The 22,688-nt window shown below is 41.4% G+C and overlaps 1 protein-coding gene across 5 annotated transcripts in view; it reads left to right on the forward strand.

Moving 5' to 3' along the window:
• CNOT6 (CCR4-NOT transcription complex subunit 6) overlaps positions 1-22,688 on the forward strand; it is an 84,722-nt gene that overhangs the window by 39,282 nt on the left and 22,752 nt on the right. For all 5 annotated transcript variants that reach the window (XM_034961229.4, XM_034961232.4, XM_055112923.2 and 2 more), the window contains 2 exons: positions 16,458-16,644; positions 19,971-20,056. In XM_034961229.4, the coding sequence (XP_034817120.1) occupies positions 16,458-16,644; positions 19,971-20,056 (273 nt within the window). The remainder of the gene's footprint in view (positions 1-16,457; positions 16,645-19,970; positions 20,057-22,688) is intronic.

A 22,688-nucleotide genomic window follows, 5' to 3' on the forward strand; every position in this document is an offset into this window, starting at 1 on the left:
CCCTCACTTTATGGCTTAGGTGGTGGCATGGTTCAGGCAAAACTGGTGTCTCGTTTTGGATACTGCAGAAGCAGGACCTAAGCATACCCATAAAAGTGGCCACACCCATCAGGGTTGATTGGCAGGCTGGAAGACAATATTCTCCCAATGAAGGCACTTTTACCTCTATAGGGGGGTGGGAATTGGTTGGTTGGAAGTGGTATTGTTGGGACAGGGAAGAGTTATTTCCATGGAAAACTTATTTGCAGGTTACAGAGAGAAATGAGGGGAGTTTGCCTACACTGGGCCATCTGTGGGGCCAGTGGGGGCTGCTGTATATCTTGTATATCTTTGCTACTGAAAGGGGAAGGTTGACGTAGGCATTAAAGCCAAAGAGGCCCTTAGCAATTAGGCCCAGTACCCCTGCGATGATTTTGGAGTGGTTTCCTTTCTCAACATTGTCGATAATGGAGGTGATTAGCTAGAGGATCACTGCTAAGAGAGTTTGGAAGAAATGACTCCAGGGCCAATTGATGAATGGTATTTTGGTGTGCAGATCACACACGTAGCTGACAAAATAGCAGCAAGGATCATTTCAGCCACCAACAGGGAGGAATAGTCTGGTGTGGAGGCACTTGAAGTAGATCAGGATCACCAGGCACAATGTAATCTTAGCAAACCTGGAGGATTCCCTTTTGGGTGCACAAGAAGTTGGCCTCAGCAGCGGGGGTCCGAGAGGCCCTCGGAATCCACCATGGCATGGGCCAGAGTCCCTGGGGTCCAAGAGGCCCTCGGAATCCACCATGGCATGGGCCGGAGTCCCTGGGGTCCAAGAGGCCCTCGGAATCCACCATGGCATGGGCCCGGAGTCCCTGGCGACACAGAAGATGTGCTCATTTGTTCATGGGGTCGAGGACACTGCACACCCAGCCATCTGGCTAGGAAGGGGGCCTCTGGGGCAGAGGGAGTCACAAGTACGGTTTTCTTACCGGATATATTGTGTAGTGGTAAAGTCTGACCTTTTAGTGTACTCATTGCCCTAATAGTGAACATTGTACCCAAAAGGTAACTTTTTCACCTTTTTCGCCCTCCCGTGTTTTGGAGTCTTCAGTGTCTGTTTTTCCACTCTGTATGTGCATGTGTACCCATTGTTTAGCTCCCACTTGTAAGTGAGAACATCGGTATTTGACTGTTTCTGAGTTGTTTTGCTTAGGATAACGGCCTCCAGTTCTGTCCAGGTTGCTGCACAAGATATGCTTGCATTCTTTCTTATAACTCAGTAGTATTTCTTGGTGTATATATACACTGCATTTTCTTTATCCAGTCATCCATTGTTGGACACTTAGGTTGAGGCCATATCTTTGCTATTGTGAAAAGTGCTACAATACACGAGTGCAGGTTATCTTTTTGACATGATGATTTCTTTCCCTTTGGGGATACCCAGTAGTGGGACTGCTGGATAGAATGGTAGTTGTATTTGTAGTTCTGTGAGAAATCTCCATACTGATTTCCATACAAGTTGTACTAATTTACATTCCCACCAACAGTGTTCAAGCGTTCCTTTTTCTTCACATCCTTGCCAGCATCTGTTGTTTTTGACTTTTTAATAGTAGCCTTTCTGAGTGGTGTAAGATGGTATTTCATTGTGGTTTTAATTTGCATTTCTCTGATGATTATTGATGTTGAGCTTTTTTTTCGTATTTGTTGGCAGTTTGTCTTTTGAAAAATATTGTTTCATGTTCTTTGCCCACTTATTAGGGTTTTTTTTTTTTTTTTTTTTTTGACAGTCTTGCTCTGTTGCCCAGGCTGGAGTGCAGTGGCGCCATCTCGGCTCACTGCAAGCTCTGCCTCCCACGTTCACGCCATTCTCCTGCCTCAGCCTCCTGAGTAGCTGGTACTACAGGCACCCGCCACCACGCCCGGCTAAGTTTTTGTATTTTTTTTAGTAGAGATGGGGTTTCACCATGTTGGCCAGGATGGTCTCGATCTCCTGACCTTGTGATCCGCCTGCCTTGGCCTCCCAAAGTGCTGGGATTGCAGGTGTGAGCCACCGCGCCCGGCCTAGGGTTGTTTTTTTCATGTTGAGTTGAGTTCCTTGTAGATTCTATATAGGAACCCTTTGTCAGATGCATAGTTGCCAATATTTTCTCTCATTCTGTAGTGTTAATTATCATTATTATTATTTTTGCTGTGTAGAAACTTCTTAATGTAATTAAGTCCCATTTATCTATTTGTTTTGAGATAAGATATCATTGTTCTGTGGCCCAGGCTGGATGGAGTGGTATAATCTCAAACTCCTGAGCTCTAGTGATCCTCCTGTCTCAGCCTCCTGAGTAGCTGGGACTACAGGTGCACACAACCATGCCTGGCTTTTTTGTTTTGTTTTGTTTTGGAGACAGGATCTCACTTTTTCACCCAGGCTGTAGTGCAGTGATGCCATCTCGGCTCACTGCAACCTCGACCTCGTGGGTTCAAGCGATCCTCCTGCCTCAGCCCCTCAAGTAGCTGGGACTACAGTGCATGCCACCATGCCCAGCTAAAGGCGAATTTTTATATTTTAATTTTTTGTAGAGACAGGGGTCTTGTGTTGCCCAGCTTGGTCTCTAACTCCTGGCCTCAAGTGATCTTCCTGTCTTAATTTTACAAAACACTGGGATAACAGGCATGAGCCACTGTGCCCAGCCAGCTTCTTTAACTTAGTAATAGATGTTTATGTTTTCTCTGTGTCTTGTCATGGCTTGATAGCTCATTCTTTTTTAGCACTGAGTAATATTCCATTGTCAGGATGTACCAGTTTATTTACCCAGTTACCTACTGAAGGACATCTTGGTTGCCTCCAAGTTTTGGCAGTTTTGGTAAAGCTACTATAAACATCTGTGTGCAGTTCTTTGTGTAGACATAAGTTTTCAGCTCCTTTGGGTAAATACCAAGGAGGCATGATTGCTGGATTATATGGCAATAGTGTGTTTAGTTTTGCCAAAAAGTACCAAACTGTATTCTAAAGTGGCTGTATCATTTTGCCCTCCTACCAGCACATCCTTTTCCGGATTTGGTGGTGTTAGTGTTTTGGATTTTTTGCCATCCTGATAGGTGTGTAGCAGTATCTCGTTGTTTTAATTTGCAGTTCTCTAATGGCATATATATTGGCCATCTTTTCATATGCTTTTTTGCCATGGGTCTATCTGCTTTGGTTAGGTGTCTGTTCAAATCTTTTGCCCATTTTTAAATTGGGTTGTTTTCCTATTGTTGAGTTTTAAGAGTTTTTTTTTTAAACTTTTAAAAAATGCGGATATGTCTTTTGCAAAAATATCTCCCGGTCTGTGGGTTGTCTTACTCTTTTGACAGTGTCTTTCACAGGGCAGAAGTGCTGAATTTAAATGGGACTTTGGGATTCTGTTTAGTCTATATATCAAATTAGGAAGAACATCTTGACAGTATTGTGTCTTCATATCTGTGAACATAGAATATCTCCATTTATTTAGTTCTTTGATTTCTTCAGAATTTTGTGGTTTTCCTCATATATAATTTGTAAATATTTAGTTAGATTTATTCCTCTTTCTCTTTTTTTTTTTTTTTTGGTGTAAATGGTGTATTTTTAATTCTGAATTCCATTTTTTCATTGCCAGTATATAAGAAAGTGACTAACTTCAGATCTTTTAAGTATTCGCTTATTTGTGATTTAAATAAGTTTTAAGGCTGGGTGCAGTGTCTCACACCAGACCCAGCACTTTGAGAGGCCAGTGTGGGTAGATTATACAGTAGACCAGCCTGGGCAACATGGTGGAACATCATCTTTTTTTTTTTTTTTTTTTTTTTTTGAGACGGAGTCTCGCTCTGTTGCTCAGGCTGGAGTGCAGTGGCTGGATCTCCGCACATTGTAAGCTCCGCCTCCCAGGTTCAAGCCATTGTCCTGCCTCAGCCTCCCAAGTAGCTGGGACTACAGGTGCCCGCCACAACTGCCAGCTAATTTATTGTATTTTTTAGTAGAGACGGGGTTTCACTGTGTTAGCCAGGATGGTCTCAATCTCCTGACCTCGTGATCTGCCTGCCTGGGCCTCCCAAAGTGCTGGGATGACAGACGTGAGCCACTGTACCTGGCCGGAACATCATCTTTATTAAAAAATACAAGGATTAATGTAATTAATTCTCATTTAATCCCTTCTTAGGCCAGGCGCGGTGGCTCACGCCTGTAATCCTAGCACTTTGGGAGACTAAGGGAGGCCGATTGCCTGAGCTCAGGAGTTTGAGACCAGCCTGGGCAACCCAGTGAACCTCTGTCTCTACTAAAATACAAAAAAAATTTGCCGGGCATAGTGGTGTGCTCCTGTAGTCCTAGCTAGTCAGGAGGCCTAGGCAGGAGAATTGCTTGAACCCGGGAGGTGGAGGTTGCAGTAAGCCAAGATTACACCAGCCTGGGCGACAGAGCGAGACTCTGTCTCAAAAAAAGGTGTATATATATATATACACAAAAAAATTAGCCAGGTGTGGTAGTGTGCAACTGTGGTCCCAGCTACTCAAGAGGTGAGGTGGGAGGATTACTTTACTTTAGCCCAGGAAGTGGAGGTTACAGTGAGCTGAGATCGCACCACTGTACTCCAGCCTGGGTGATAGAGTGAGACCCTCTCTCAAAAGAAAAAAAATTGTCTGGGTACGGTAGTTTACGCCTATAATCCCAACACTTTGGGAGGCCAGGGCAGGCAGATCACGAGGTCAAGAGATGGAGACCATTCTGGCCAACATGGTGAAACCCCATCTGTACTAAAAATACAAAAATGAGCTGGGTGTGGTGGCATGTGCCAGTAGTCCCTGCTGCTCGGGAGGCTGAGGCAGGAGAATTTGTTGAACCCGGGAGGCAGTGGTTGCAGTGAGCTGAGATCATGCCACTGCACTCTAGCCTAGCGACAGAGTGAGACTCCATCTCAAAAAAAAAAAAAAAAAAGTCAGCCAAGCAGGAGGATTACTTGGACTCAGGAGTTTGAAAGCACCCTGAGCAAGATGGCAAGGCCCCAGAGTGAGACCCTATCTCTTTAAAAAAAAAAAAAAACAAAAAAAACCAAACAAACAAACAAACAAACAAAAACAAAAACTGCATTTCCTCCTCCTTAAAAGTATTTTTTTTTGTAGTTATTCATTATTAGGCTCCTTGTAGTTTAGTTTTCCTTTACTGAGCTTTTCTAAATTTTTTGTTCTTTTCTTGCTTCTATCATTTTTTAAATATCTTTCACCTCGTTTTGAAATACTAGGTAATAGTTTTTTGGGCATGTTTGGAGTATGCTTTTATAGGAACTTCTTAAAATAATTTTTATGGGATTTGACTTCAGTACTTTTTCTGTTCTTTTTTTTTTTTTTTTTTTTTGAGACGGAGTCTTGTTCTGTCACTCAGGCTGGAGTGCAGTGGTGTGATCTCGGCTTACTGCAAGCTCTGCTTCCCAGGTTCACGCCATTCTCCTACCTCAGCCTCCCGAGTAGCTGGGACTACAGGTGCCCGCCACCACACCCGGCTAATTTTTTGTATTTTTAGTAGAGACAGGGCTTCACCGTGTTAGCCAGGATGGTCTCCATCTCCTGACCTCATGATCCGCCCGCCTCGGCCTCCCAAAGTGCTGGGATTACAGGCGTGAGCCACCGCGGCCAGCCTGTTCATTTTCATTTGAATTCAGTTTTTCTAAACTTAGAAGATGTGACTCAGGGTAGTTGTACTAATGTCTGTGCTCCCTTTTCTGTAGTTTTCAGAGTGTTCACAACTGTGGGAACTTGCTTTCTGAGACTTTCTGGTTCTGTTCCTCTCTCTCATTTTTATCTTTTTCCTTCATCTTTTTTATTCCTATCCTACTAATTTTAATTCCATTTTTGGAGTTTTTTCTCAGTGTGGGGCCTTGACTGGTCAGTTCCGAGAGTCCCTGGGGCAGAGACTGTTGTACTCTTCCATTTTAGACTTACTGTGGACACTCTGTACTCACTTGTTACTCATTGGGACTATATCCCCCCTTGGTTGTAGTGATGTTCTGAAATTGGTGCTTTCCAGTGTATACCAGTGGGTTTCCCTTTTTTTAGTTCCATTAAACACATTTACATTTAATGCAGTTATTGATGTGATTAGGGTCAAATAAGTAATATTATACCATTTCACTTATAAAAGTCTTACAACAATATACAGGCAGTCTCCGACTCACGATGGTTCGCCTTTTGATAGTATGAAAGTGTCATGCATTCAGTAGAGACCGTAATTGGAGTACCCATATGACCATTCTATTTTTCACTTTCACTACAGTATTCAGTCATTACATGAGATATTCAACACTTGATTAAAAATAGGCTTAGTGTTAGATGATTCTGCCCAAATGTAGGCTAATGTAAATATTCTGAGCACATTTAAGGTAGATTAGGTTGAGTTATGATGTTTGGTAGGTTAAGTATATTAAATACATTTTCGACATTTTAAACTTACAATGTTTTTATTGGACCCTAACCCCATTGTAAGTTGAGGCGCACCTGTATTTCTGTTTCTCCTCTCCTGGCCTCTATGCTATTGTAGTCATGTATGTTATTTCTACATATGGTGTAAGTCTCAAAATACATTGTTATTTTACTTTAAACACTCAAGTAATAGGAAAATTGGTTAGTATTTTTCCGTATACTTAGCATTTCCAATGTTTTTCATTTCTTTCTAGTGCAAGTTTCTGTAATTTTCCTTCTGACAAAAAGACGTAATGGGGTCTGCCAGTGATTTTTTTGTTTTTGTTTATTTTTTGTATTTTAGGTTTTATGTCTGGAAAAGCCTTTCTATTGACCTATTTTTGAAAGAGGTTTTTGCTGAGCATAGAAATCTAGATTGACAGTTCATATGTTTCGGTACTTTATTTTCTTCTTTTTAAATTAAATTAAGAATTTTTTTTTTTTAAAGATGGAATCTCACTCTCTTGCCCAGGCTGGAGTGCAATGGCACAATCTCACCTCACTGCAACCTCCGCCTCCCTGGTTGAAGTGATTCTCCTGCCTCAGCCTCCTGAGTAGCTGGGATTACAGGTGCGCACCACCACATCTGGCTAATTTTTTTATTTTTAGTAGACATGGGGTTTCACCATGTTGGCCAGGCTGGTGTCGAACTCCTGACCTCGTGGTCCACCCGCCACGGCCTCCCGAAGTGCTGGATTACAGGCATGAACCACCACAACTGGCCAAGAATTTTTTTTTTTTTTTGTGAGACACAGTTTTGCTCTGTTGCCCAGGCTAGAGTGCAGTGGTGCAATCTTGGCTCACTGCAAGCTCCGCCTCCCGGATTCACAGCATTCTCCTGCCTCAGCCTCCCGAGTAGCTGGGACTAACAGGCACCTGCCATCACACCCGGCTAATTTTTTTGTATTTTTAGTGAAGACGGGGTTTCGCCTCGTTAGCCAGGATGGTCTCGATCTCCTGACCTCGTGATCCACCCACCTCAGCCTCTCAAAGTGCTGGGATTACAGGCGTGAGCCACCATGCCCGGCCAGAGAAATTTTTTTTTTTGGTATTTTTTTGTTTTTGAGATGGAGTCTTGCTCTGTCCCCCAGGCTGGAGTGTAGTGGCGCGATCCGGCCAGAGAAATTTTTTTAGCAGACGGGGTCTCACTCTGTTGCCCAGGCTACAGTGCCCCCTGGCTGTTTACAGGCACTATTGTGATACACTGCAGCCTCAAACTCCTGTCCTCAAGCAGTCCTTCTGCCTTCCTAGTAGCTGTGACGATTTGGAAGGCGTATGTCATGGTGAGTTCTTCCGTGTTGCTCTGTGGCCTTCCGGCGTGCATTGTTTCTGAGAAAAGGTCATTCTTATCCTTGTTTCTTTTATGTATGCCTGTTTTCTGTGGCTGCCTTAAGAGTCTCTCGCCATTACTCGTTTTAAGCAGTGTGATAATGATGTGTCTTCGTGTGGTTTTCTTTTGTTCTTTTATTTCTCTTGTGCTGCTTAGGTTTTGCTGAGGTTTTGCTGAGCTTGTCGGCTCTGGGTTTCTGGTTTGGGCTACCAATTTTTTTTTTTTTTTTTTTTTGAGACAGGGTCTCAAAGGCTGTCGCCTAGGCTGGAGTGCAGTGGTGCAATCTCGGCTCACTACAAGCTCTGCCTCCTGGGTTCACACCATTCTCCTGCATCAGCCTCCCGAGTAGCTGGGACTACAGGCCCGCGCCACCACACCCAGCTAATTTTTTTATTTTTAGTAGAGACAGGATTTCACCATGTTGACCAGGCTTGTCTCAAACTCCTGACCTCAAGTGATCCACCCACCTTGGCCTACCACAGTGCTGGGATTACAGGCGTGAGCCACTGCACCCGGCCGCTTGTTAGTTTTTTTCTATATCTGCAAATGCATAGTTATTTTGATTTCCGGGTAGGTATACTAATTACACCTAGTTCTTTTAGTGTTTGCTAATCACCCACATGATTTCAGAACACATAAATTGATTTCTCTTGTCTCTTGGCATTTAGCAATAAAGGATCCTGGGTATTTTATAATGAAATCACTTATCAAAACAGGGCTCTTAACGTAGGTCAGGATAATCCCAGCCTTCCTCAAGTCACTAAGCTGCTTAAAAGTAAATGCAAGTTTTTGGGTACTTATGAGTATGTATAATTTTGTGGGGAAGAAGTAGATAGATATGAGATTATCAAAAGGTGACTTCCTTTTATTCATTGACCTCTTCCAGAAAATTAGGATCCTTAATTTCTTGTATTGCATAGTTCAATGGTAAAGATATATCTTTCTCTAGTACATTGTTCTTTTACTTCTGTTACTAATCTTTTAAACTCTGAATTTTTTTTTGTTTTTTTTTTATTTTTATTTTTTTGAGATGGAGTCTCACTCTGCCGCCCAGGTTGGAGTGCAGTGGCGCGGTCTCTGGTCACTGCAAGCTCTGCCTCCTGGGTTCACACCATTCTCCTGCCTCAGCCTCCCTAGTAGCTGGGACTACAGGTGCCTACCACCACTCCTGGCTAAAGTTTTTGTGATTTTAATAGAGACGGGGTTTCATCGTGTTAGCCAGGATGGTCTCGATCTCCTGACCTTGTATTACACCCACCTCGGCCTCCCAAAGTGCTGTGATAACAGGCGTGAGCCAATGCGCCCGGCCTGCACTCTGATTTTTTAAACAAAAATGAAGTACCATGTTTTGAAGTTTGCTTTTTTTGCTTCATTTGTTGTGAACATAGTTCCACATCAGTGTATGTAACTATTTCATTCTAAAAGAGAATGGCTAAGGAATATTACATGAATGAAACATAATTAAGTATGCTCTATTAATGATCATTTATATTTCTAATTTTCCCCAACAATATATATCTTAGCATACTTGAACAAGTGTTTTCATAAGGTAAATCACAAATTGTGGAATTGATGGGGCAAAGACTACTCAGCTTTAAAATTTTAGTAGATATTACCAGATTGGCTTCAGAATAGTTGCATGTTTCCCAAAATGAAAGAATGTGTCTGTTTCCCCCTTCTTGTCAATATTGGATATTAGTCTTTTTTATTTTGCTATCGTAAACATGTTTTTATTACTGAGTATGAAGATTTGTTTTTAATATGACTTTTTTTTTTTTTTTTTTTTTGAGAGGGAGTCTTGCTCTGTCGCCCAGGCTGGAGTGCAGTGGCGTGATCTCAGCTCACTGCAAGCTCCGCCTCCCAGGTTCATGCCATTCTTCTGCCTCAGCCTCCCAAGTAGCTGGGACTACGGGCACCTGCCACCACGCCTGGCTAATTTTTTTGTATTTTTAGTAGAGATGGGGTTTCACTGTGTTAGCCAGGATGGTCTCGATCTCCTGACCTCGTGATCCACCCGCCTCGACCTCCCAAAGTGCTGGGATTACAGGCGTGAGCCACCACTCCTGGCCATGACTTTGTTTTTTAAGTGACCTATTCTTATCCATTGTTCATTTTCCTGTTGATTTCTTTGTTTTCTTTTCTCTCATTATAAAACTCACAGGAAATCATGAGGGCAGGCACATGCTATTATTTACCATTCTATCCCCATACCAGCATGGTGGATACTGAAAATTGACTGAATAATGGTTAGCTTCCCATATACGTTGGTGTCTTCACCATATAGAAAGAAGTTTTACATTTTAATGAATTCAAACCTGACAACTGTTTTCATATTTGAATTCTAGGGTTTGAGTTATGCTGAGAACTATTCTGTTTCATTTCTTTCCTGGTTTTTTGGTACTTAGAAATTTATTCCAGAATTGTGTGTGTGTATGGTAGGCATCCGAGTTCTCCTTGTCTTCCTGCCTCTACCTCATATATGATTTATTCTTTTGCTTGGCTTTTTTTCCTTTCCCTTATTCCCAGACTTTGTGGTTTTCTTTCTGGCTACCTTCTACCTTCTTGAAATGTCAGCTTATTTTTCTGGCAGATGGAATTATGATCACCCTGTATGGGAAAAGGAGCTATACAAATTGGCAGGCTTTGAAAATGAACCGCCATAAATCCATAGAAGTTGTATGTCTCTATTCAGGAGCTCTGTTTGCTTCTTTAGGCATACCCTTCCCCTCTCGTGAGTGAAGAGGGCAAAGACACAGAAAACGTAGTGGGGAACCAGGCGCAGTGGCTCACGCCTGTAGTTCCAGCTACTTGGGAAGCTGAAGCAGGAGGATCACGTGAGCCTAGGAGTTAAAGGCTACTGTGAGCTATGAGCAAGCACACCACTGCACTCCAGCCTGGGTGACAGAATGAGACCCTGTCTCAAAAAAACAACAAATTGTTTTATATTAAATGCCTTATTCGTATTGAATATCAGCTGTGTGTTTTCAGTTTTATGAATGGAAAATTAAGTAAATAAAATTTTGTTCTACAAATAGCTTGTGGTATGGTGTCTGTTCTGTTTATAGCAAAGTAAGGGAAATACCTTCTTAGATTAAGATAGATTTTATTATACAGTTTTACTGAAGTTTAGTTGACATTCAAAATTGGCATGTATAAAGTGAATAATGTGTATATTTTGACTGTGTATACCCGTGAAACCATCACCACAATCAAGAATGATCATATTCATCGATCCTGAAAGTTTGTGATCCTTCCTTCCCCACCTCTCCTGTTTCCCCATTCCTTCCCCTATTTCTAAGCAACCGCTGTTCTGCTTTCTATAACCATAGATTAGTATGCATTTTGTGGAATTTTTGTATAAATGATGTTATACAGTATGTACCCTTTTTTCTTTTTTTCATGAAAATGGACACCTTGCATTTTTTTTGTTGTTTTTGGTGATTTTGGTCTGCTCTTATCCTCTATACTTATTCTGTAGTTCATCCATAGTGTTTTGTTGGTTTTTAGTAGTTCATTCTTTTTTATTACTGAGTAGTAGTCCATTGTATGGCTACGCCAGCATTTGTTTATTTGTTCTCCTGTTGAACACACTTGGGTTGTTTCCAATACTTGACTGTTACAAATAAAGCTGCCGTGAACATTCCCCTTTGTGTGGGCATAACTTTTATTTCCTAAAAAATGGAATTGATCATATGGTAAGTGTATGTTTAACTTTTTAAAAAACTGAATCTGGTTTGCAAAGATGTCTTGTTTCATATTCCTACTAGATGTCTTTGATCCATGCCCTCACCAATACAAGTCTTAAATTTAGCCATTCTTCTGGGTATGTAGTGCTATCTCAGAGTGGTTTAAATTTGCATTTCCCTAATGACTCCCAATTTTGAGCATCTTTTCATGTGATTATTTGCCATCTGTTTATATCTTCTTTGGTGAAGTGTCTGTTAGATCTTTCACTCGGTTTGAAAATTATGTTTTATTTCTTTCTCTCTCTTTTTTTTTAGACAGAGTCTTGCTCGGCTAATTTTGTATTTTTAGTAGAGATGGGGGTTTCACCGTATTGGCCAGGCTGGTCTTGAACCCCTCACCTTCAGTGATCTGCCTGTCTCGGCCACCCAAAGTGCCGGGATTACAGGCTTGAGCCACTGCACCTGGCCCCTCTTTTTCTGTCTCTGTCTTTCTCTCCTTTTTTCTTTCTTTCTTCCTTCCTTTCTCACTCTCTTTCTTTTTCTTTTTTTTCTTTTGACATGGGGTCTTGCTTTGTCACCCAGGGTGGAGTACAGTGGCACAGCCTTAGCTCACTATAACCTTGAACTCCTGGGCTCAAGTGATCCTCCCACCTCAGCCTCCCAAATAGCCTGGAATTATGGGTGTGTGCCACCGTGTCTGGCTAATTTTAATTTTTGTAGAGACTGAAATCAGCCTAGGCAACATAGTGAGACCCAAACTCCTGGCCTTACATGATCCTCCCGCCTCCGCATCCCAAAGTGCTAGGATTAAAGGCGTGAGCCACCGTGCCCTGCTTTGTTTTCTTAATATTGAATTTTGAGAGTTTTATATAATAAGCCCTGAAATTAGGTAACATTAGCCCTATAGCTGTGTTCTTTTTCAACATTGTTTAGATGTTTTCTTTTTTTGTTTTTGTTTTTGTTTTTTCAGATGGAGTCTCGCTCTGTTGCCCAGGCTGGAGTGCAGTGGCGCGATCTTGGCTCACTGCAAGCTCCGCCTCCCGGGTTCGCCATTTTCCTGCCTCAGCCTCCCAAGTAGCTGGGACCACAGGCGCCCGCCACCACGCCCGGCTAATTTTTTGTATTTTTAGTAGAGACGGGGTTTCACCATGTTAGCCAGGATGGTCTCAATGTCCTGACCTCATGATCCACCCGCCTCGGCCTCCCAAAGTGCTGGGATTACAGGCGTGAGTCACCGCACCCAGCCCAACCATTTGATTTTAATGTGGTTATTCCTATGGAAAAATTTAAAATTCACCATCTTGCTATTTTTTTATTCATATCATTTATTCTTTGTTCTATTTTTTCTTCACTCTCTTGTTTTGAAATAATAAAGCTTCTTCTATTTTTTCTTCACTGTCTTGTTTTGAAATAATAGAGCTTTTTTTTGAATCATTCCATTTTACCTCCTTTGTTTGACTTTTAGCGATAACTCTTCGATTTATTAGTTAGGGTTTATGGTGTCTTATACTTATCACAGTGTGCTGTCAAGTGCTAGCACACCTCTTTACATGCAGATAATAACCCAGCAGTACGCTTTTGTTTCCTCCTCCCATCCATTATTTCTTTGTGATGTGTCACTTCTGCATATGTCATAACACCCACGTTATCTTATTTCTAATATTGCTTTAAGTCAATTACATTTTAAATAGATGTAGAGAAAATAATCTCATATATACCCACGTATTCACTATTTCTGGTGTTCGTTTCTATTAATGTAGATTTCCATCTGGTATTTTATTTCTTCTGCTTAAAGAATTTTCTCTAATTTCCTACCAGGTAGATCAACTGGCAATGAATCATTTCACCTTTTCTATACAGGTTGAGTATTGCTTAACTAGAATATCCCTTGGGATCAAAAGTGATTTGGATTTCAGATTTTCTTATTTTTTATTTTTGAATGCTTACATATATGTATGTGATGAGATATCTTGGGGTTGGAACCCAAGTCTAAAACTTGAAATTCATTTATGGTTCATACATACTTTATACAAATAGCCTGAAGGTAACTTTATTCAATGTTTTAAATTTTGTACATGAAACCAAGTTTATGTACATTGAACCATCAGAAAGCAAGGAAGTCACTATTTCATGTCATTGTTCAGAAAGTTGCAGATTTTGGAGCATTTTGGATTAGGGTTGCTCAAGCTTTGTCAGAAGTTAATTTGCCTTCATTTTTGGAAGCTATTTTTGGTAATTTGCTAGGTTGACAGGATTTTTTTTTTTTCCTTACAGTACATTAAAGTTTTTACTCCTGGCCAGGCGCCGTGCCTCATGCCTGTATTCCCAGCACTTTGGGAGGCCACAGCGGGCAAATCACCTGAGGTCAGGTGCTCGAGACCAGCCTGGCCAACATGGTGAAACCCCATCTCTACTAAAAATATGAAACTTAGCTGGGCATGGTGGTGTGCGCCTGTAATCCCAGCTACCCAGGAGGCTGAGGCAGGAGAATCGCTTGAACCTGGGAGGCAGAGGCTGCACTGAGCTGAGATCGCGCCACTGCATTCCAGCCTGGGCAACAGAGCGAGACTCCATCAAAAAGAAAAGAAAAGAAAAGAAAAGAAAATTTTGCTCCTCTGTCAGTCTCTCTTATTGTTTACAGCTGGGAGTCTGCTGCATTTTATCTTTGCTCCTCCCATGTGAGATGTTTTTCCCCTCTGGTGGCTTTTTAGATTTTCTCTTTTAAGCCATTTGATTAAGATGTACATGTAATTTTCTTTTCTTTTTATGAAATTTTCATACGTTTGGGTTCATGGAGTTGTTTGTTTGTTTGTTTGTTTTGAACTGGAGTCTCACTCTGTCGCCCAGACTGGAGTGCAGTGGCACCAGCTCACCCCACTGCAACCTCCACCTCCCGGGTTCAAGCGATTCTCCTGCCTCAGCCTCCCTAGAAGCTGAGATTACAGGTGCCCACCAGCATACCTGGCTAATTTTTGTATTTTTAGCAGAGATGGGGTTTCACCGTGTTGGCCAGGCTGGTCTTGAACTCCTGACTTCAGGTGATCTGCCCGCCTCAGCTTCCCAAAGTGCTGGGATTACAGGCATGAGCCACCGCATCCTGCCCTCATTAAGCTTTTTGTATCTGTGAGTTTAGAGTTTTCATCAGACATAGACATTTTCTGCTGTTTTTTCTCTTGTGTAATACCTTGAGATACAATTCACACACTGTACAGCTCACCCATTTAAAGTGCCAGTTTAGTGGGTTTTGTATATTCACAGAGTTGTGCCACATTTGCCACAATCAGAACATTTTCATCATCCCAAAAATGAACGCTGTACCCATTTAGCAGTCCTTCCTCTGACATTTAGGAACGAAGTCTAGCCTCAGTTCTGTGTGAACTTGGGGGTTGCTGCCTCCACCATCCTTTCAGGTGTTTTTTTCCCTCTGGCTCAGGTAGTTTCTCACATGCATGTGCCGATCAATACCCTGTTGACAACTTGAGCCAGGGAGTGGGGGGCCCCATCAGATCTCCAGACTTCTCTCTGTTCTCTTCTCTTCTGTCTGATGTTCTGCCTCTTGATTTCTAATCACCTTGGCTTCCCTGGACTTTCTGTCTCTGGAACTCAGGGAGGATCACTGTCCTCTACCTGGGATTCCCCTCCTTGGGCTGCCTCCTGTAAGTGCTGTCCAAGGAGTAAGGTGAGACAGTTATAGGGTCTACCCTGTTTGTTTCCCACCCTTCAGGAATGACTCTCCTGCATTGGTTGGTGTCTCATCTTAGAAATTTGCTGATTCATGTATATTATCTGATACGATGGTTGTCACAGGTGGCATGGTAAATTTAGTTCCTGTTACTCTTATCTTGGTTAGAAGTCTCAAGGTCGCGTTTTCTTCAGCCAATAGAAAATTAATCAGTTCTGAAAGTCTGGTATGTTTTTATTACATTTGTTTCATTCTCTCTCAGATTAGATCCTGAACCAGTAAGGAGATTATGGGGAACATTCTTAGATTGGAGAAACCATTGACAATTTATCAAGAAGTGTCAAAGTACAGATTTACTGTTGCATTGAAAGGTTTTATCTTTCTGTTCTTAGTCACTGAATCTTATGCCTACTACTATTTGATTATAAAGGTCTGACTTACTATCTGAAGCGTTTCTGGGCAAGTGTTTTTACTTGTTACCATATAATACAAAACGCTGCTTAGCCATGTGGTTCTTCATGCAGTTATCACTAGGGTACTCTGTTCTTAAAACTCAGCTAAGAGTACCTTGTGTTCCTTTTTGTTTTTAGGCAAAATTCTTGTTTTCTGGAGATACGAACAGCCTCTGAGATAGTAGAATTTGTGTTATTTTGCATAAGTCCAAACCAGTCATGACTTTCAGATATTGGATTTATCATTACTGTAAATTAATCATATTTCCCTCTCATATCTGAGATCATTTTAAAGGATAAATTTGGCCGGACACAGTGGCTCATGCCTGTAACCCCAGCACTTTTGGAGGTCGAGGCGGGCAGATCACAAGGTCAGGAGATCGAGACCATCCTTGTTAACACCGTGAAACCCCGTCTCTACTAAAAATAGAGAAAAATTAGCCGGGCAAGGTGGCGGGTGCCTATAATCCCAGCTACTCGGAGGCTGAGGCAGGAGAATGGCGTGAACCCGGGAGGCGGAGCTTGCAGTGAGCCCAGATCACGCCACTGCACTCCAGCCTGGGCAAAAGAGCGAGACTCCGTTTCAAAAAAAAAAAAAGGATAAATTATTTTTGTGCTCCTAAAAATAAAGATGCAATCTAAGTAATATTGGTACATTAACTTTTTATTTTAACCTGCTAAGTGAGGAGCTTATAACTTAATCATAGCAATGAATTGTTGTAGAATAGGTAAGATTTCCTGTTAACCCCTTCTCACAAGTTTTTGGATAATAATTTAAGTTACTCATAAAAACATCTAAATCTTACTGAAATCTACAGAACAAAATGTAGAGAAAACTATATAATCCGTTCCTGTATTTTTTTCTCTTACAGGAAAAGTAAGAAGCTTAAGCGCATCTTTGTGGTCACTAACTCACCTGACAGCTTTGCATTTGAGTGACAATTCCCTGTCCCGAATTCCTTCAGACATTGCCAAGCTTCACAATCTGGTGTATTTGGACCTGTCATCTAATAAAATTCGTAGCTTACCCGCAGAACTCGGAAACATGGTATCACTCAGGTATGCGGATTCAACTTAATACATACTAGCTATATGACCCCTAAAACAAAATATAGGCCGGGCGCAGTGGCTCATGCCTGCAATCCTAGCGTTTTGGGAGGCTGCGGGAGGATCATGAGGTCAGGAGATCGAGACCATTCTGGCCAACATGGTGAAACCCCATCTCTACTAAAAATACAAAAAATTAGCCAGGCGTGGTGGCGGGCGCCTGTAGTCCCAGCTACTCGGGAGGCTGAGGCAGGAGAACAGTGTGAACCCAGGAGGTGGAGCTTGCAGTGAGCCGAGATCACACCGCTGCACTCCAGCCTGGGCGACAGAGCGAGAGTCCATCTCAAAAAAAACAAAAACAAAAAAACATTTGTTGTGTTAGGAAACAAAGCTGTTCATTTAATGGTATTTGAATAAAAGGAAACATAACTATATCCTTTATAACTTTATAGTTTTGTTTTTGGGAAAATTGAATGTCAGCTAATAATAAATTAAGTAGATCATTGGCTGAATTTTTTAATTACTGTATTTTGTGTAATAGACTTTATTTTTGAATGAGAAAGTTTGGACAGAGAGTGGGTAGACTGCAAGGCGCTTATGTTATCCCACCTACTTCCTCATGACAAACAGGGCACCATACCATCCCTAACGCAGGGACCAGGAAACCATTGCCAGTTGGTGAAACCTTTTTGCCATCCCAGGGCTTGTATGTTTGATAGTAGTAAAGCCTGGACTTAAAGGAGCTATAATTAATTATTAAATTTGGGGGCCTGTAGCATGAAATATATAGCATTTGGATTCACATGTGTAAGTTCAGGTTGGAAACTTAACTTTGCCATTTACGAGTTGTGTGATCTTGGACAACCTTCTTGACCCAGGATAAGGGATGTTTGAGATAATGGGTAAAAAAACACTAGTACCTTGCCTGGCATATACTGTATTTTAAGAAATGGTAATTGCAGACTGCACCCGGTGGTTCATGTCTGTAATCCCAGTACTTTGAGTGGTTGAGGCGGGCTGATTGCTTGAGCCCAGGTGTTTCAGACCAGTCTGGTCAACATAGCGAGAACCTGGTCTCTACAAAAAAAAAAAAATCCCCAAATAATTAGCTGGGCTTCGTGGCATGCACCTGTAGTCCCTGCTACTCGGGAGGCTGAGGTGGAGGGATGGCTTGAGCCCAGGAGGTTGAGGTTGCAGTGAGCAGAGATCATGCCACTGCACTCCAGCCGCCCAGGAGGTTGAGGTTGCAGTGAGCAGAGATCATGCCGCTGCACTCCAGCCTGGGTGACAGAGCAAGACCCTGTCTCTACCCTCCTCCCCCCAGAAAATAAGAAAGAAAAGAAATGGTCATTGCTGTTGTTATTTTGATAGAGATGAGGGTCTCACTGTGTTGCCCAGGCACGTCTTAAACTCCTAGCCTCAAAAGATCCTCCCATCTTGGCCTCCCAGAGAATTGGGATTTCAGGCATGAGCCACTGTGGCTGGCCCATGATTATTATTATTATTTTACTTCTGTTTTATAAGGTAGATAAGATCTAACCAAGTTAAATATAAAGCTAAATTCCATGTATTATGTTAATCCCAATGGAATATTTTGTACTATTTCATGTTAACTGACTTTTTGACGTGGTTCCACTGGCTTTCCTGCTGCCTTCTGCCATTAGCCATGTAGTAAAAAGGAATAAGGACCTTTTGAAAGGTCTTTGCCTCTATTGCTCCTACTCCAGCCTTTTGACTTTTTTTTAGGTTTAATTGAGTTTATTCTATGACTGTTTTTAGTCCTCTGAAGCAAATTTACTTGAAGGACCTCCTTTTTCTTTTTCTCTTTTTTTTTTGGAGATGGAGTTTTACTCTTGTCGCCCAGACTGGAGTGCAATAGTGTGATCTCGGCTCACTGCAATCTCTGCCTCCGGGTTCAAGTGATTCTCCTGCCTCAGCCTTTCAAGTAGCTGGGATTACAAGCGTGTGCCACCATGCCCAGCTAATTTTTGTATTTGTAGTAGAGACAGGGTTTCACCATGTTGGCCAGGCTAGTCTCAAACTCCTGACCTCAAATGATCTGCCTGCCTCGGCCTCCCAAAGTGCTGGGATTACAGGCATGAGCCACCGTGCCCAGCCGAGGGACCTCCTTTTTTCTGTATATTGCATTTGGAAATAAACAGGAGCCAGATATCAGAACTTGCTCTTCTTGTTGAGTTTACAGCCACACAGACCTTCTGGCTTGCTCAGTAACCAAGATTCATTTAAATGTCAAAAACCAAAGATTATAGAAATAGATTTCTTGCACACTTAAAAACTGACAAATAGGCTGGGCACGATGGCTCAAGCCTATAATCCCAGCACACTTTGGGAGGCCGAGGCGGGTGGATCACAAAGTCTGGAGATCGAGACTATCCTGGCTAACACGGTGAAACCCCGTCTCTACTAAAAATACAAAAAAAAAATTAGGTGGGTGTGGTGGCGGGCGCCTGTAATCCCAGTTACTCAGGAGGCTGAGGCAGGAGAATGGCGTGAACCCAGGAGGCGGAGCTTGCAGTGAGCCGAGATCGCATCACTGCACTCCAGCCTGGGCAACGGAGCGAGACTCCGTCTCAAAAAAAAAAAAAAAAATTGAGAAATAAAACTGCATGCGTTACATTGCCACTGTGTCCGTATTGGGTCTCTGGTGGTTCTTTCGCCACGTGTCCCCCCGGCCCACCCTTGAAGGTTCCTTTGATATTTATATCATGATTATCTCTGCAAAACAAATCATATTAAGAATAATCATGAACAGTTAATACAGCTACTGTTATTTTTTAAATGCAACTTTAGTTGATAGCAATCATAAGCTTAATTATGCAGCTGTTACGAGCTCTTTTGAGTTGTTAACGAAATGATCATTTTAGTTCTCTTTTAAGAATTCACATGGTAGGCTGCTTTATCATTTCCACTTTCTTAAATGTGTAGCAGACCCCATGTGTACTAGACCAGTGATACTCAGTGTGGTCTGTGACCTGGTGCCAGTTTGCAAACTGTCTTGCCAGTCTGCAGTGAGATTAATACAGCAGTTGAGGAATTTTATATGTCTGTTAAATCTAATACTTTTTAAAAATTGGGTCTTATATTTTGTCCTTTTCCCCCATTATTTCATTTTCTCTAGTAATTTGTTTCTTGTATTCTCTGGCAGTTTTTTTTTTTTTTAAGCCACATGTTATTTAAGAAACGCAGTACTAGACATTGAAATATAACGTAACATTTTTTCATTCTTAGGTGCTTATGTTCCTAGAAACTATGTTGTTGATTTTAACTGTTAAAGGCTAACATATTTTTCTGACTTCCTGGAATTTTTACATCAACAGGGAGCTCCATTTAAATAACAACCTGTTACGAGTTCTACCTTTTGAGCTGGGAAAACTGTTTCAGTTGCAGACTTTAGGCCTGAAAGGTATGACTTCCATATTTGTACTTCTTATGGTTTGTGTATATGTCTTTGAATCTAAAGAAGCCAAGAATCTTTCTGCTAGGGGATTCTTTTAAAGACTCATTTTCCCCCAGACTTCCTCAGTTTCTTAGCTGTATCGCAGTGGTTTTATCTCCTCTGTTCAGCTGTAGACCATCTACTAGTCTTTGTTTTCTTTTTTTGCTCCGGACCCAGCCCTTCTTTTCTGGCCTCTGTTTTAATGAACCCTGTCTTCTGGTGATACATCCCTGAGGCTATACTTTATTTCATCATGTTATAAACAGCTGTTTTTCTTAGATTCAAATCTCAAAAAACATGGAGCCTCTCATATAGTACAGAAAACAGGAAGTTGAAAATGTTGACCATTTGAACCTGCTGATGATCAAGACTTAAGCATATTTTTAAAAACTTGATTTATGAGGACTTGTGATTATAGGGCCATAATTGATCCAGCAAGAACTATTAGGAAATAAATATTTTTTAAGCCAACAATATTGAAAGTTATATTTTGACAGTATGTCAATGCCTATAAATTTTTTATCATGTTAAGCAGTTCTTCACCAGCCTTGGGTAGGTGTGTCTAGCCTACTGTACAGTTGCTTCTTCAAAAAGTCACTAGATGAAGTCGTCAAGATTTGCACCCTTAGGCCGGGCACAGTGGCTCACACCTGTAATCACAAAACTTTGGGAGGCTGAGGTGGGTGGATATCTTGAGGCCAAGAGTTCAAGACCAGCATGAGCAACATGGCAAAACCCAATCTCTACCAAAAATACAAAAGTCAGCTTGGCATGGTGGTTCCCACCTGTAGTACCACCTACTTGGGAGGCTGAGGCATGAGACTTGCTTGAACCTGGGAAGCAGAGGTTGAAGTGAGGTGACATTGTGGCATTGCACTCCAGCCTGGGTGACAGAGCGAGACTCTGTCTTAAAAAAAAAAAAAGGAATTGCACTCTTAGTTTCTTAAAAATACAGTTATATAAAAGGTTTTTAGTCCTGTAAATATTTTATATATCATAAAAGAACAGTTTTTTTTTTAAATAAATAGAAATATATGTTTTAAAATGTACGGAAAGTCATATTCAACAGATATCAACATTGTAAATGGTTTGGAATGTTTTTTTCTGTGTGGGCTGAACTAGCTAAGGCTTCTAAATATAAAGGCCAGTGAAATGCAAGATGAAGATGCCCTTTTCTGTTATATTTCCCAGTCTAGCTGTTTCTAAATTTGAAGAACAGAAAAATACTGTGTGGCAAAGTGTCCATATACTGACTGCCAGAATTAACAGTGAATACTTTATCATTTTTGTGTATAATTTTTTTAATGCAAAAGAAATGGAACATTACAGAATGTTGAGACCCTCTTTGTTCTTCCAGTCTTCCTCATGGCGGAGGTATGTTTTTCCAGTTCAAGGTTTTCCTAATCTTACACTATATATTTTACAAACTGTAATTTGTAATTCGTACTCACTAAGGCTTTTCACAAACTTTATTTGAAGTTAGGGTCACCAGTCACAAATTTGCTTTTTTTTTTTTTTTTTTTTTTGAGAGGGAGTCTCTTGTCGCCCAGGCTGGAGTGCAGTGGCATCATGATATCGGCTCACTGCAGCCTCCTTCTCCTTGGTTGAAGCAATTCTTCTGCTTCAGCCTCCCGAGTAGCTGAGATTACAGGCACCCACCACCATGCCCAGCTAATTTTTTGTGTTTTTAGCAGAGACGAGATTTCACCTGTTGGCTAGGCTGGTCTCAAACTCCTGATCTCAAGTCATTTGCCCTCCTTGGCCACCCAAATTGCTGGGATTACAGGCGTGAGCCACTGCACCAGGCCATAAATTTTCATACTGATTTAATGTACAGGAAAGCCTCTAAGTGTAAATGCCTGCAGCAGTAGGGCAGTTCTTTATGACTCCTTTATTTTTGATGATCCCTTGCTTTTCCATTTCAGATGCTTTACTTTATCACCTCTAGATATCTGTTTCTTTCTTGGAAGTGTAGTTTCAAAGAGACATTTGCTTATCTCACATATCCTGTTGGACAGCATTACACATCTGCAATAGCAGTCTTCTTTTACTGGTTTTACTTCCTTTGGACAAATCCTTTTATTTTTTCTGAGCTTTTGCAGTTTACACTTTAATTCTAATGTGTCGGAACATTGGGTGGAATGATCCGTTTGGGGGTAGAGCTGCTGCTTTACTTCTTAAAGCAATTGTATCATCTTTGCCCTCTGAAAACTATCATTGATTTCTCCCGGCATCCGCTTGGAAGAGAGAAAATAATATCACTTAGTTTAGAGTCATGTTTGTTTGCTATTATACGTCATACATTCTTGCAGAACCAAAGTATTTCTGCCTCATGAATCAGTTCATACCATTTTCTTTGAAGTTGTTGCAGAATGGCTGGCAGGCTTCACTTTTTCCCCCCACATTTTTAAATACTCTTCAAAATTGTGCCGCAGTACTACAGTTAAAGGCAGGACTGTGACCTTAGGTGCCCATTCACTTTTTTTCCTTAAACTGTTTATTTTGAGATACTTGTAGATTCACATGCACTTACAAGAAATAATGCAGAACAATCCTATCCCCTTTACCCAACTCCCTCCAATAGCAGCATCTTTCAAAA

Source organism: Pan paniscus, chromosome 4, assembly GCF_029289425.2.
Source record: "Pan paniscus chromosome 4, NHGRI_mPanPan1-v2.0_pri, whole genome shotgun sequence".
NCBI classification, from domain to species: domain Eukaryota; kingdom Metazoa; phylum Chordata; class Mammalia; order Primates; family Hominidae; genus Pan; species Pan paniscus.